The 15,914-nt window shown below is 36.7% G+C and overlaps 3 protein-coding genes across 5 annotated transcripts; 1 reads left to right on the forward strand and 2 right to left on the reverse strand.

Annotated features, from left to right (window-relative positions):
- The first annotated feature begins 977 nt into the window (after window positions 1-977).
- Window positions 978-8,442, forward strand: LOC145608352 (uncharacterized). Of its 3 annotated transcripts, XM_081663966.1 has the most exons (11): window positions 979-1,187; window positions 1,290-1,352; window positions 1,475-1,589; window positions 2,173-2,208; window positions 2,323-2,387; window positions 2,513-4,875; window positions 5,092-6,266; window positions 6,524-6,645; window positions 6,750-7,432; window positions 7,533-7,648; window positions 7,741-8,442. In XM_081663966.1, exons 6-11 carry the CDS (start codon window positions 2,587-2,589, stop codon window positions 8,054-8,056), a joined length of 4,701 nt encoding a protein of 1,566 aa, XP_081520092.1. In that variant the 5' UTR covers window positions 979-1,187; window positions 1,290-1,352; window positions 1,475-1,589; window positions 2,173-2,208; window positions 2,323-2,387; window positions 2,513-2,586; the 3' UTR covers window positions 8,057-8,442. The 3 variants fall into 3 exon arrangements, with proteins under 3 accessions (XP_081520090.1, XP_081520092.1, XP_081520091.1); XM_081663965.1 differs by lacking the exons at window positions 2,173-2,208; window positions 2,323-2,387 and having other exon boundaries at window positions 5,092-5,230; window positions 5,312-6,266; XM_081663964.1 differs by lacking the exons at window positions 2,173-2,208; window positions 2,323-2,387 and having other exon boundaries at window positions 978-1,187.
- A 174-nt stretch (window positions 8,443-8,616) lies between these two features.
- On the reverse strand, window positions 8,617-10,439 carry LOC145608807 (flavonoid 3'-monooxygenase-like). The gene is made up of 2 exons (XM_081664402.1): window positions 9,522-10,439; window positions 8,617-9,392 (listed from the first exon to the last, which is right to left on the reverse strand). The coding sequence occupies exons 1-2, from the start codon at window positions 10,437-10,439 to the stop codon at window positions 8,763-8,765; spliced, it is 1,548 nt and encodes a 515-aa protein (XP_081520528.1). The 3' UTR covers window positions 8,617-8,762.
- A 435-nt stretch (window positions 10,440-10,874) lies between these two features.
- LOC145607430 (uncharacterized) lies at window positions 10,875-14,856 on the reverse strand. The gene is made up of 8 exons (XM_081663081.1): window positions 14,503-14,856; window positions 13,074-14,276; window positions 12,653-12,977; window positions 12,317-12,575; window positions 11,984-12,203; window positions 11,515-11,885; window positions 11,310-11,435; window positions 10,875-11,222 (listed from the first exon to the last, which is right to left on the reverse strand). Exons 1-8 carry the CDS (start codon window positions 14,854-14,856, stop codon window positions 11,150-11,152), a joined length of 2,931 nt encoding a protein of 976 aa, XP_081519207.1. The 3' UTR covers window positions 10,875-11,149.
- Between the last annotated feature and the right edge of the window lie 1,058 nt (window positions 14,857-15,914).

The raw sequence follows: 15,914 nt of genomic DNA on the forward strand, positions 1-15,914 counted from the left end.
GCTCCTAATTTCCTTCTTTTATAAAATATTCATTTCAATTCAGTTCAATTCAGCTCATTTCAGTCAATGAGAACAAGCCCTGTCCAATAATGTAATTTGTTGCAAGATGGTCCTATGTTAGTCATGGAGCATATTACTAGGCTAATAAAAGTTTGCTCGTTTGATGTAGTAAATTTGACCCGAGTGTTTGCAAATTTTTTGAAGATTACTTAAATACTATATGCAACTTGTGTGTATAGTGTTGGGAATTTCCCATGTCATGTGCTTGATCTAGGGCTTGATATGAGATCAAATAGATTGCTGTTATTAGTTCTTGACCCAAGGCTCAACATTAGGTTTAAAGAGTGTAAGAGTTGTCAAAACCTAACCCATCTGACTCGATCCAAAACCAATACGAGTAATATTCGATTTAAAATTCAACTTGTATGAAAACCATAATTTAACCTAACTCAAGTTTGAAATTAGACCCTACCTAACTACGCCGAACTCAACCCAGACGCCCGAATTAACACCTCTATTCATTGTAGCGTGAGTGGTTGAGTATAGAGTATACCTAAAGACAAGATCCAAACCAAGAAATAATTGTGTTGGTCTTCAATAAATAGGCTAATGCACGACCTGTCTCATGCGTTGGGTTGTATGGTATGGTACTAGTAGTCTAACATTCTAGCATTCATCATAGTTGTGCACTAGTGCCAAAATTCAAACATGATGTTCATACACAACCCAAACCCTCCCAATGAGCATAAATTAGATTGCGTGGTAGACATTGACCAATAGAAATTGGATTGCCTCTTCACCAAATTTTTAATTCTTTATACTACGTACGGAGTATATTGGAAGAAGAAAAAAAAAAAAAAAAAAAAAAAAAAAAAAAAAAAAATCCAAACTCCAGAGATGAACCAGCCCAAAAAAACAAATTGGGCCAAAATAACCGACTTAAAAAAACGGGTTTCACAAAAGTCCAGTAAAAGCCCATGAATTTTCTCTCTCTTCCATCTCTCCTTTCTCTTTCTAACTTCCCAATTCTAAAACCCTAAAAATTCTCGCTCCCGCCTAATACAGAATTGAGAATTCTCGATTTTTTTCCCTATTTTTTTTAAAATGTCACAAAATTTTGATACAAATTCGTGGTTAATTGATTGAACTTCATTCAGAAATGATCAAATTTCTCCATCAATAAAAAGGTTTGATCATTTAATTTTTTTTTTGTTAGTTAATTTCAATTAGGGTTCTTGAATTATTCATTCTGTTTATAATTTTTCGATTTTTTTCTTTGAAATTTGCAGTTTATGGTGTCGAATTCTTCTCCAGTGAAGACAATGGAGTCGGTAAATCCTTGTTGTTCGAAGGTATTTTCTCATGATTTCTTGAACTTTTTAATTGAATTTGAATCGTCGAAAATTTAATCATAGTTTTATTTTGCTTATAATTTTTGGTTGAGATTTATGATTATTTTGGTTTGATTGAGCAGTGGGTAAAAGCATATAAGAAATTAGAAGGTAAGCGGAATGCTCTTCGAAATGGTGTTGAAATTCTCCAGAAACAAATTGATCTTCTCCAACAGGACAATGCCAGACTTAAGAAAGGTAGCTTTTCATTCAATTTGATTTGTGGTTAATGATATAATTTTGAATTGCTTCATTGCGCAATGTTTACGGTTTCGAACGAGTATTCTAGCTTTGCTTTTGGCTAAGCGGTTGTTTGATTGACAAGGGGAGAACAGAAGGAAATACCGAGACCTTGAAAATAGAAAATTTGATAGTGGTTTGGTTGAAATAAGTTGAAAGCTTGAATCATATTAGTGATACGAAATCCAAACAAAGCATATTCGACGTTGCAAATTTGGAAGAAAAAAGTAACTTCTTGAATCTAAATAATGATGTTCTTTCATCTATAATATTGGTGTTGGGGTCTTTCATGGTCATTTATGTTGATGTGGAGTGTTTGAAAATGGGCAATTTAGGTAATCTTAATTTTCGAGGGTTTTTTTTTTTCTTCTAATTTTAATTTTAATCATTTAATGTTATCAAGGTCATGTCTAGCACAATTCTCCCAATATTTGAATTATTTAACCCAAATGAAATGATTAATAATTGCTACTGTGAGAGACAACTTTGAATTTTAACTTTGTTCATCTTGTTTTGTTATTGAACTCTCTTTGCCTTCAAGACCGGCTATCAAATAAACACTGCATCTTCAAAGCAGGTGGGCACTTTTAAATATGAAATTTCGTTATGTACAAAATATATGTGGCTTCTTTAAAATTTTATTTTAAATAGCTAGTTCCAAAATGATGATGAATGGATTCTTCGATTATAGGATTAGACCAACTTTTTTGTGAAGTTTGCATCAATTTCATCCATGGGAGCAAGAATTATGATTTGGTATACACTTAAATCTTTGCACATTTACATACTTTTGTCCGTTCTTGCATGGTGCACATGAACGGATTGTGGATATTAATATATACAGTGACTAATGTTGTTCTTATGTAACTGTGCATCTACAGCATGTGATGAAGAGCGGGCAAGGGTAAATGTTGTGGAAAAGGAGAAAGGAGAGGAAGCGTCTCTTAGGATCTCCATGGAAAAAGAAATTGCTGCATTGAAGTCTGGGGCATCTTCCATCAGCCCTCAGAAGACCTCTGGAAATGTAGAATTGGACAATGAAGCAACTCATCTTCGAACATGCATTTCTGAGAAGGAGATGGAAATAGATCGTCTTAAGCAGCTTCTTGCTGACGAAATAACCAGGGTTACTACAGAAAAAAATGCTGCAGAGCTGGAGAGGAAAAATGTTGCGGAATTGCAGAAATCTTTAGAATATGAAAAGAGAAAAGCTGAAGAAGCAAGTAAGATGTTTGATGCTGCTGCTAGAAAAGATGAAGACCATAGGATTCAGTTGGAGACTTTAAGAAATGAACTTGAAAAAACAAATTTGCAATGGGTAGAAGTGAACAGAAAGCTTGAGGCTGAAAAGCAGGATGCTATTAAAGAGAAAAGGTGTTCTGATGAGAAGAGGGTTCAGGAAGAAGACTGCCGTGCTAATTATTTTACTCAGCTGGAAGAGGAAAAGCAGAAGGTTGAGAAATTGCAAAACGAGCTGCAGGAAATCATGACATTGAAAAGGTCTGTTGATACTTCCGAGTTAGATGAGGTTAAGAGAAAACTTGAAGCAGAAAAGAATAAAGTTGCTAAAGAGAAAAGATGTGTTGCAGAAGAAAAGGTGAAAGTTAGTGAGCAAAGGAAGATTGCAGAGGCCTGTGAGAAGAGAGTTTCTGAAGAAAAGTGCCGTGCTGATGAATTTTTGAGGCAGTTTGAAGAGGAGAAGCAAAAGGTTGATAATTTGCAAAGGGAATTACAGGAAGTTTTGTCATCTCAGAAAGCAATTGATTCCTCTCAATTTGACCAGCTTAAGAAAGACCTGGAGGAAGAAAGGAAGAAAGTAGGTGAAGAACAAAAATGTGTTGAAATAGAAAAGGCAAGAGTTATGGAACAAAGAAAGATTGCAGACGCAAACAAGCAGAGGGGCTCTGAAGAAAAGTATCATGCTGACAATTTGTTTATACAGTTAGAAGAGGAGAAACGGAAGGTTGAGAAATTGCAAATGGAATTACAGGAAGCTTTGTCGTCGCGAATAACTATTGATTCATCTGATTTTCATGAGCTTAAGAGAAACCTTGAGGAAGAAAAGAACAAAGTCGCTCAAGAGCAAAGACGTGTTGAAGAAGAAAAAGTTAGAACTATGGAGCAAAAAAAGATTGCAGATGCAAACAAGAAGAGGTTCTCTGAAGAAAAATGCCATAATGATAAACTGCTAATGGAGTTGGAGGAGGAGAAGCGTAAGGTTGAGGAATTGCAAAGGGAGTTACAGGAAGGTTTGCCATCTCAGAAAGCTATTGATTCCTGTGTTTTTGATGAGCTTAAGAGAAACCTGGAGGAAGAACAGAAGAAAGCTGCTCAAGGGCAAAGATGTGTTGAAGAAGAAAAGGTTAGAACTATAGAGCAAAAAAAGATTGCAGATGCAAACAAGAAGGTGGCTTCTGAAGAAAAAAGTCGTGCTGATAAACTGTTAGTGCTGTTGGAAGAGGAGAAGCGGAAGGTTGATAAATTACAAAGGGAATTGCAGGAAGTGGTTTCATCTAAAATACCTGCCAAATCTTCTGAATTAGATGAGGTTAATAGAAATCTTGAGGTAGAAAAGAAGAAGGTTGCTATTGAGAGAAAACGTGGAGATCTTGAGACTTCCAGAAAGGAAGAACAGAAAAATCTAGCAGAAGCCAGTATTAAGAATGCCATGGAGGAGAAGAGTCGTGCTGACAAGCTATTTGAGGAGCTAGTGAGTAGCAGAGAAATGATTAAGAATTTAGAGAGGGAGCTAAATAAGGTGAATGGCATGCTCAAGGCTGAAAGAATAGAGGTGGCCAGAGAGAAAACACGTGCAGATTTGCAGAAATTAAAATCAGAAGAACAAGGGCAAATTGCTGTAACAAATGAAATGAGAGCCATGGAGGAGAAGTCCCGTGGTGATAATTTATTTCAAGAGCTGGGGAATGCTAGAAAACAGCTTCAGGATGTGGAACATGAGTTAAATGAAGTGAAATTATGCAGGGGTTTGAATAGAACCTCAGTTGTGGCTCCTTTTGCTGTAAATGAGCAAGTTGCAAGAGTTAATCTCTTGCAGGAACAATTAAAATTCGAGAAGAAGCGAGTGAAGCATGCCAAAGAGGTGGCCAAGTTAGAAAAAGATCGCAACAGCATTTTACAGCAGGAGCTAAAGAGATTAAAGCAGGACTTCCAATGTTTATTGGATCACCTCGGTATGCTAAGTGATACTTTTGGCACAAGAAATGGTGTGGCTAACATACTAAAGGTTTGTCAAGAAGAGCTCCTTTTTACCTTTTTTTTTTTAAAAAAAAAAATTATTTATTGCTCGTTTCGTATTATACTGTTTCCTTCTTATTGTGCTAATGTTAATTTCCTTAATCATTATAAAGTCCATGCTTATCTGAGAGCCTTATGAATGCCTTTTTTTATAATTATGAATGAATCAATATAATCCTTACTGAATTGTATATACTTGTTGTAGAAATCAGGCCTACCTCAGATGCGTTATCATGGCGATGATGAGCTCAGAATGTCTAGCTTGTCATCCAAGGATGCTTCTTGTCGTTTTAAGCCAAACATGCGTCTCGTGCAGGCAGGGCTTGGCATGGAATCAACCTCAGGTATGGAGAATGAATTGGATCCTCTACAAGGGGGTTCTCGTGGCGATACTATACCAACTTCTGCCCTTAACTCGAATACAGCATCTTTTTCTGATGAACAGTTGCTGGGATCACAGGAAAGAGTTGCTGGCTCTTTTAACATGTCAGCGGGGTTGTCAGTGGAGAATCCAAAACAGAGAGCAACAATTCTCAGAGACTCTAATGAGTGCTACAAAGGAAAAACCGGTGAGAAAGTTTGCATTGCTGGTGAACACAGCATTAGAAGCCCTGTTAAGGCTGTTACTGATCATGCCAAAAAGAGAAGGAAAATTCTTGATGAAATTGAGTCCATCAAACATATTCATTTAGAAGGTAAAATTATTTTCCAGGAAGCAGAAAAAAAGCTGTTTACTTTACAGAATACATTACTCCAACCCTTGATGAATGATCAGCTAGAGAAGGAAAATTTTCCATTACCTGTCAATAAATATAAATTATGTTGCAATTCTGATTGGTCTAGCAAGAAAAGGAAGATATTACGTGAACCAGATTTAGTCTTTCGGCAAGCTAATGACCCTAATGAGGAGATGGAAGTAGATAAAACTTTTGCTCCAAGTGCCACAGAGACAAGGGAAATTTCCCAGCCTTCAACAGATCTTGAGATAGACCGGGTTGAACACATTCAAGATACATTGACGGACTTTGAACAAGTTATGAAACTTCTTGATTTGGATGACGCACTTGCTGAGGAATGTTTCAAAATGGCGATGGAGAGGCCGCTATCTCCTATCCCTCTTGAGTTGCTTGAGTTTGGACAAAAGGCCAGAGCACTGACGCTTAGTGAGCCTATATCAGGAGACAACGAGGTAGAGCATCAAGTGTACAATGAAAACCAACTATACTTGGTGTTGTTTACTGATCTAGAGGATGTTAGCAGTATTACCCAGATATATGGTGCTACTAGAGCTTGCTTAGCTCGGTGCTTGTTTTTTCAAACAGATTTCTCATTGCAGGATATACTGATGGCCTTGCTTTTGGAGAAACATCTGAGACCCAGGTGAACTGTTAATTTAGATTGACTAGATTATCCTCTCTTTATAATGTAGCAATGGTGTGTAGATTTGTTTGGTAGGGTGTTGGGCTTTTAAATTGTCAAAAATGCTATTATACCTCTATCTTATGCATGAGTTTTGCTGCAATCTTGTAGGCATTTTGTAGCAAAATGGTACTTAGGTGTTTTAAGTATTAATTAATTACGTTTTTCCAGTTCATTATATAGCTTACTTGTTTTTGCCTTTCTCTGTGCATTGCCAGGGAAAAAGCATGTGTTCTTTTCTCTCTGATACTTCTCAATTTTTCTACGGTGTCATCTAGCAAGCCTGTCAATTTCCGCATCCAGAAGCTTATGGATTCTTTCTCTGCTAATATACATTCAGGTATATTGATATATGCCATCTTTAATGGCACCAAAATCACTTTTATTTGTACTTTCTTCTTGATGTTTTGTTACTCACTGTTAAATTATCTTTTATCCATGCAGTGCTATTCAGCTCTGAAACGAGAGATCTATTTGCTAAAATTTGCGACCTCCGTGAATTACTTACTTTGAGCGAGGATTTTGTGCTTAACAGAAAAACAATGTCTAATTTCATGACCTGTGAGTTGCTGGGTGGTTGTGGTTCCAGTGTTGAAATTCTGCTTGAAGGAAAGAAAATTGTCTTGTGGCCCAAGATGGCTTCAACTGATTTGGTTGTCGCAGGGAGCATTGTTTTTGCATCAATCTCTAAAGCAGTTGGACATACTGGTTATGTATGTGAAGTTTCACTGAAAATTCTTCAGATTGACAGAGCTGAGTATTTTCTGGCCTTGAAAGTTCTTCATTCTTTTGCTCATGTATGTGGGGAAGAATATTTTTCCATCAGCAATTACTCATCAGTTATGAACGTAGTTAGATCTGTGGCGACCTTCATGGAGGGTACCATTGCAAAGAATGCCGTTCAACCAGGGGATAATTCTCAGAATCAATTTACTCCATGTGTTAGATGCCCATTTTCAGAGGGTTCTGTATCTGTGGATGTTGTTTCCTCAGAGTTATTAGAAGAACTTCAAAGTCATATTGTTCCCCAAGATCCTGCTGTGTCTGCTCATCCATCAAACAGGGAAGCCCTAAATTGCCTTCTGGGTGATGTCCTATCATCTCTGGAGCTCATCTCATCTGTTATGGTACTTGATTTTCATATTTCACAATTAGCATATAGCGAGTCCTTTTTCTCTTTTCGTATCCTATTTGCAATATGCTTGATCTGTGTTTTATGTTTTTCAGGGCTGGGACTGGGTTTGTGACAAAATTGTACCCAAGTTATTTAAGATGTTAGAATCAGGTCATCAGGATAGGGTCTTCACTACTGCTCTTGTTGTCCTTCTAGGTGATATTGGGAGGTGAGGTTTCCTTCACTGAATTTATATGCTGCATCACTTTCCTCTTTTATGATAAATATTTTCAAGACCTAACTAACATTTCAATTTTTCAGACTGGGTGTTAAAGCACGTGGTTATGATGACACTGGAATTGAGGGCATTAAACGCCACCTATTGGGTCTTTTATATCAGACTGCTGCCTCAAAGTGCGATACAACTCTATCCATGGCAATTGTTTATGGACTGATTGGGCTTTATCCGAAAGGTCTAGAGATGTTTCAGAAGGGTAACAGTTTTGAGCTTCCAGCCGAAGGCAACCATTCTGCATCTTCTTCATCTGATATTGTAAGCAAGTTCCTTTCTTCTCTTAGCAGCGAGCAGATAACCTCCTTGGCCAGTCTAGTGAATCCTGATATTAGGTGTAGCTGATTAGTTGTGGCTTAGATGTTGCAAGTATGGCGATTTTGCGTTTTGCTAGTCGTTTAAGGCCATCTATGGTGGAGTTTTGCAAACCCTTTTGAGTTCTTTAGGAATATTTTGTTGTAGATAAGAAAATTGATTCAAAAAGAGTTGGCAAAACCCTGTTCACTGGAGATGTTCTCCGCTATATGGAAATTTGGAATAGTTATGCATGCGCCCAATTTTTAAAGGAAGGGTGTTTGCTTTTATCGTAATAGGAAAAATGTGTATATGAGAGAATCAGAATTATAGGTTGCATTTTCATCAAGTACATATTATTGTTATGATGCTGTTGAAAGGAACAAGTATCACTGGGACAAGATGACTAATATATACTTCCTCCGTTTATTCTTTAATTACACACTTACCTTTTCACAAAAACTGAGAAATGTATTTGATTTCAGGAGACAGAAAAGATAACATGAAAAAAATTACATTGTTTTGCTAGATAATGAAGTGGACATTCATGGGTCTCAACCCAGAAATGAATCAACTCGAACCCAAGACCTCCTGTAAAGAAAGTACATAGGCGCTGATCCTTGATACAGCTACATAGAGTTTGATCCTTGATACTACTTGAGCTGAACTCTTGTGGTGTTAAAGTTGATGACATATAATAAGGCGGAAGATTGATTTGGTGATGATTAACAATACATGCGAAAGCCGCCTTGGGGTATCACTTACAATACATATACTGCGGAAGCCTTGGTTGAGCACAAACAACAAGAGGAATTTTCTTAGGATTAGTGAGACCAAAAATCTCTTCCATATCCATATCTTGAGGTTTCATGTTATTAGGTAATTTCCATTTAAATCCATGAAGAAGATTGGCTAAACCAGGTTCAACAATCTTCAAGCCAAGATTATACCCTGGACACTTCCTTCTTCCTGAACCAAAAGGTAAAAATTCGAAATCTTGATTTTTGACATCTATATCCTTGTCAATAAATCTATCAGGCCAAAACTCAAGAGGCTTGTCATACACATTAGGATCTCTATGTATGGTGAAAGTATTCACAAGAGCAACTGAACCCTTAGGAATGTCATAACCTTCAACTTTCACTTGCTCCCTCGAAAATCGAGGCACAAGCAAAGGTGTAACTGGGTGCAACCTTAGTGTTTCTTTCACTAGTGCTCGAATATATGGTAAATTTTGTATATCTTGCTCTTGGACCCATCTTTCCTTACCTATAACACGATCAAGCTCTTCTGTTGCCTTGGCAATGATGTCCGGTCTTCTTATGAGTTCAGTGATTGCCCACTCTAGAATAATTGTAGAAGTGTCTGTACCTCCCGCAATTAAATCCTGAAAATTATTTTGAAACCCATCAATTTTGAAAAGAAAGAAACTTTAAGGAATAGAGAGAGTATCTTATCATACTTAGTACAGAAATAGGCCAAAAACGCATAAATGAGTAAGCTAAGCATTACAAACCTGGGTAAATGCCTTGACTCCATTTCTTTCAATCTTAACTTGATGATTGGAATCATTAGCATGTTGTAATAGCACATCAACCATATCTTTAGGCTCCCAATTATCCTTCTCATTTTCCCTCCTAGCATTATGTTCATCCACCACATGCTCCATAAACCTTTCAAACTTTTTACCAATTACCTTCATTCTTTTCTCATAACCTTGAATATCAAGGTACTTAACACAAGGTATCCAATCACCAAGATTTAGCACCCCATTTAGTATGAACAATTCATCAAGCATTAACCTAAATTCGTCGCCAATTTTATTTACTTGACCATCCACATCGTTATCAATACATTTGTCTAAGTACCTTTTCCCTAACACCACCCTACTAATTACATTTAGGCTCAAATTTGAGAGGTAATCTTTTAACGTTATGGGCTCGCTGTTAGTGTTAAAAATGCTTCTTAACAGAGAATTTAGCTCTTCTACTCTAATGTACTCGTATGATTCAAGGCTCTTGGCGCTAAATAGATGCATAGACCACAATTTTCGTGCTTGTCGAAAATATGGACCATAATGAGACCATGTCATATTTGAGTAATTATAAGTTGTATATTTACCTGCTGCGGTTGTTGGTCTCCCAGCAAATATTTCATCATTAGTTTTAAGTAAAGATTTTGCCATTTCAACAGATGAGCCCACTATCACTGGTATTGACCCAAATTTGAGGGTCATTATTGGCCCATATTTTTTAGAGAGCTCATGGATTGAGTGATGGGGTAGAGGTCCCATAAGGTCAAAGTTTCCGATGATTGGCCATGGTTTTGGTCCTGGTGGAAGGTTGAGCTTATGGTTGCCGCGACAAAGGTGGTTAATGAGGTATACAAAGATTATGGAAAACAAAGCATAGGCGGCCCAAGTTGGTGCTTCCATAGGTGAATGGTGATGAAAGAAATTTATGTTTTTTTGGTGTTTAGAGAGCTACAAGGGCAGGGGGGGACAAATCGATTCCAAGAACTCCTAAAATCGAGAAAGAAACTCTAACAAACCGATCTATCACTTTTATGAAAGGAAGTAATGTTGTAGTTTTTAAGTATGTGTTTTCAAGTGTGAGTGTTTGGGTTGATTTAACTCTGTAAATGTAGGGGTTTATATAATTGATGAAGCAAGAAGATGCTTAATTAAAAAATACGAGTAGATAAATATTGACTGACCATTTAAAAAAAAAAAAAAAAAAAAAAAAAAAAGAGTAAATAATTACTAGTCCAATAGTCAATAAAAAAAAAATGATGCAGTTGGTAAGCTTTCTTTTTTTTGACAGCAACATAGCATGTATATTTTGTATGTATGATATGTCCATTATAGTAGTTAACTCTCTTAATACTCAGCTTGATATAATGCTTTAGACATAGATCTGTCGAGTTCTCCGTCATTGTTTGCATTGTAGAAGCAAACTCGTATTATATTAATGGTGTGACCTTTTCGAAACAAGAAAGGTAAAATCTACTCGTAATTTGGAAGTATCAAACATAACAGTATAAAAATTAATACTCGTATTCGTATTGAAAAATGTATGTAGGTGTAAGGTGTTAGCATAAGTTGGAACACTGAATGAGATACCGGCGGATACATCCCTACAACCATCAAGCAACCTTCCCTGTTCGCTTTCTCCATCTTAAACTAGTGTCAAGTCCACTTCTAGCCTTCAAATTATTCCTGCAACTCATAATACCGCGACTTAAGACCATATTGCTGCATAATTTAAGAGCTGATCAATCAATATATTGCAGCTTTTTATATTACCTAATTTGTGATTCAGAACTCAATTCTTCTTGATCATGTCTTATGTTCATAACCGAAAATTGGTCTGACAAGTTCTCAGCACTGTGAACAGAATGAAGTGGCCAAGACATTGGCACCACCAAGTTCCTGTATGCATAAGTAACCGAAAATTAGAGCAAAAACTTGTTACTTGTATATGCACTCCCCTTCACAAGAGTAGACATACCCTTCAAAAGCTTTATATTTGCGACGATTCATGAAGTCTGATGTATATCTCTTAAACAGAATATCAAGTTCCTTGGAAAGTTTAAGAATCTTGGAAGCTGGTAAAATATCCCAAACTTTTATAGCTTGAGTATACTCTGATTCCTCCTTTATGATGTCTATGGTCCAAGCGAGATATAACTGTTCATCAACCTTGTATAGCTCCAATAACTCGAATGCTATGCTACGAATCACAACATTCTTTACTGCTTCATCAGAGATGGACTGACGCCAACCATCAGCTATTTTCTTCAGAATTTCCTGCACTTGGTTCTGAAGTTTCATGCTGCTTATGCTAGTTATTGAGGTTTTGAAAGAATTTCCGAAGAAAACCTGCAATTATAAAGGCATTCACTATATATATATTATGAAATTCAGGATCATAACTGAAGAAAACAGAACACTGAAAGGTCAAATGTGTGCAACTATACCTTCCATTTCGCTCTCACGAGGTTTAGGGAACCAAAGAAGTCTAGTTTAGAGGTTGATTTGCTAGTCTTTACTAAGACTCTTGGTTTAGCTAGTGTAAGGTCCAAGTCTTCATCTGCTTCGTAGAAGCACCCTCGTGTTTTGGCATCAGTGATAACGTTCTTCCAAACCGTTCCACTTTTGAATAATGTAGTACAATTACCTACTATCCAAAGACAGTACCTACACACAGAAGTACAGAACTATGTAAACTAAGAAAATGTTCCGAATGTAGAATAGAAACACTTGAAATATGCTTGACAGGAAAAATTTATGGATAGATTCATGATACATACCTTGCTCTGGTTAGAGCTACGTTTGTTCGTTGATGATTAGACAGAAAACCAACTGATCCACTCCTATTACATCTAACTGTTGAGATTATTATAATATCCTCTTCACCGCCTTGAAATCCATCGATTGAACGAACATTGACAGCAAAGTTTTCCTTATAATTGGCATACTTCTTCCCAATTTTTTCTTGAATCAGACATACTTGACCTTTGTAAGGTGATATTACTCCCACAGTCAACTTCTGTTTTGTGAAATCTAGCCCTGCATATTTGAGCAGATTCACGACGTTATGAATGTGTAGAATGTTGTATAGCTAGATGTAGCAAGTACTCTCTTACCTTTGAAGAGCTTTGCAACAATCCGATCAACCACAGTTGCCTCCTCCATGTTTCTCGGACTGTGACCCTTTTCAATATCCTCCTTTCCTCGAGACACATTTATGAAAGAATAGGATCCATACATGTCTTCTTTAAGAAAACTTCTGAAATAGCTTATTTCTGCAACTTTAGGTGCATCTATGATCCTGCCCTTGTAAAACTCCTTATTTGGAAATAGGCTTATGGAAGGATGCATCCTGTACTGAATGTTGAGAAGTAGCGCCTTTTTCCCCAACTTTGACAGTCGTTGAAACAAACTCCTTCCGAAGTTCAAATCTCCCAAAGCCTAAATAAGTAATACTAATAAGATTGTTAGAATCAGAATTTCAGACAACAAATATTTTTCAGGGAGATAAAAGAAAATTCTTACCTTACTCTGAACCATAGCCGGAAGCTGTCTGTCATCGCCTATAAGAACAGCATTTCTAAGGCCAGGAACTTGTAAAGGAATTGTTGACTCGCATTCCTTAAGTTGTGCAGCTTCATCAATGATAACCATTTCAACATTTTTACTAACTTTCATTGAACTTGAAGCAGTGCAGAATATTAATTTTGCATTTTTCAAGCAAAATTCGCGCAGGCTTCCTTTAAATTTCAGTTTAGGGAACCTATGACTTATGTAACTCGAGATACTTAGAATTTCTTCCCTCTTCATCAACAAGTTTACATGATCAGGAAATCGACAAACCTTCTTTCTTTCATTTGTGATGGTCTTAAGCATATGAACAAGTCTTATCATCTTCTTTGCAACATCTAGTGGCAAGGATGATGTTGGTAGGTGAGAATAGATGCTCTTCATACAATACACTACACGATCAGCTAAAGAGTCGAAAGTCTTCTTGAAATGCTCTTCAAATGTCATAAATTCTTCAGTCTTTGCTTCTGTATCATTCGCTTTGTCATCATTTCTTTTCCCTCTTCGTTTGTTTTTCTTCTTGTTTTCTACCTTGTTATTCTTCCCTTCTTGTCCCTCTGAAGCTACTTCATCATTACTTTTCTTACTACCCTTTTCGCCATCTTTATTCTTACGCTGTTGCAAATCTTGCAGGTAAGCATTGTACCTCGCTTGGGGATCTTCAAGTAAAGATGTCATGGACACAAAAGTAGGCTTCCAACCGAAGAAGGGATCAAGACATTCAACAAGAACTCTCTTTCGATTTTCAAGAAACACATCTACTAACTCATCATGATCATCTATCTTCATTCTTTCTTCATGCCCAAAGAGGACAATGTCTCCCAACCCATAGGTGTCGAAATCACCATTAGACTCGAGAAATAGCTTCACAAGTCTGTTAGCCACTTGAACAACTGCTATGTTGGTGGGAGCACAAGTTAGTGTCCTGCATTTCAACTTGAGTAGTACAAACAATAAAGAAGCAACTGTCTTGGTTTTCCCTGTTCCGGGTGGGCCCCAAATCAGCTTCACATTGTTGCTCTGATGTGAGCAATTCCTCATTGCAATGCTGCTAATAACAGCATTTTTCTGAGATTCATCTAATCCCAATGAGCCTATAACATCAAACACATTCAACCCTTCACCATTGAGGCGTTCTTCGTTGATGCAAAGAGAACAATCCTCATCCACCTATTAATTCAGATTCACAACTGAGTGAGTGCATCAGCAATTTAATATGGAGATTTCAGGGGTTTGAAAAAAATGTCAGAGATCAAGTCTTAGAAATCAGAAAAATCTAAAGTGTAAAAGTACAAAAATTGAAGCTTCATATTATAATTTATGAATGCATATATCACACTTCATCCGCTAAGTTAGAATTATAAATGAAAAAAGAACGAAAATCAGATTCTCTTACAGTTGAGTCATACTGCAGGACCTTCTGAATAAGACCCATATTTGTGCTTTTAGGATCAGGGTTCAGTGCTTTCCATATTCTCAAACTGGTTGTCATGTTCATCAAGAAAGTAGCGAAAAGTCTGTCATGTTTCTTTCTTCTCAGCTTAGGTTCAAATTCCTTTGAAGACAGTATCTGAATCCAGGGTTCATCTTCATTTGATGCTTCAACATAGGCAAACAGAAACAAATTATCAGGCGGTCTGATAAGATCTTCCATGGATTCAGGCCTTACATTCGTCAAAGCAATAACATCACCGGATTGCAGCACATACTGTCCACCATTATTCTCCACATCTCTTATCTCTTGTGTCATAATCTCATAGTATAAGCTCTTAGGGGGCTTATAATTCTTAGAAAGTCTGAGGTTTGATATCTCACATGCAGGGGATTGAGCCACAGATTCGACACCAGCAGAAAACTCTGCTCGAATCTCCTCTATGAGTGGATAATGAAATGAGCTCAAGTAATGCGCAGTGGTAGAAAACATGTCTGGTATCTTCTTTACCTGCTTAGCACGAACACGAAAGTAAGTTTTGCTAAGACTACAGAGTAACCACAAAAGAATAGCTCCAAATTATACATCATAAAAGCTAGAAAGTCTAAGTTTATGATTAATATACATCAGAAACTTTGTTTTGAACTATGGCAAAAATTAAACCTTGCTAGCAAGTGAAAGACTAGTTGAATGAAGGCGAAAAATCTAAATCAAGAGTCTTACAGAATAATGATGCTATCTAACTACAATGACCGCGTGTTTCACCATATTGTTGTATTTAGGCTCATCATTAGCGGTCTAGTCCAAATGAAATTACTATGTTCATAAAATTAAATTCATATAACAAACGCGTCTATATTATATATGAAGTATATCTATGCAAAGCATAAAACTAAGTAAGAAGTTATGAAGTATGAATGATACCTTATTTTTGTAAAGCTTTTTGTTGAGAACGTCTTGTAAAGACCAAGAAAACACCATATTTAGCAAGCTGTTTATTCTCGCCGCCTCCACTTTCTTTTCGCTAGTAGACTTCACCATTGTCATCATGTATAGAAAGAGTTTTGCTGCTTGGAAGAACAATGTATGTTATGAAACACAATCAACTAATCCCACAAAATAATGTAACATATAATAACTTTTCGAAAACCTCAAATGTGAGGAAACAACGATTTAGCTTCGTAACAAAGTAAAGTAAGGAATTAGACAATTAGTACTTACTATTTGGTAAAAATAATGGTATGTGTTATGTCCGTACGAGGTTGACTATAACGGGAGTAAACTCTTGGTCAAGTTTTATGTTTTTACAAAGAAAAGGTTCTGTCATCATCAAAAAAGAAAAAGCTAAAGAACATATGCCTTTAAAACAGGACTAA

The sequence above is a fragment of the Chenopodium album genome, chromosome 23 (assembly GCF_948465745.1).
Source record: "Chenopodium album chromosome 23, dcCheAlbu1.1, whole genome shotgun sequence".
NCBI classification, from domain to species: domain Eukaryota; kingdom Viridiplantae; phylum Streptophyta; class Magnoliopsida; order Caryophyllales; family Amaranthaceae; genus Chenopodium; species Chenopodium album.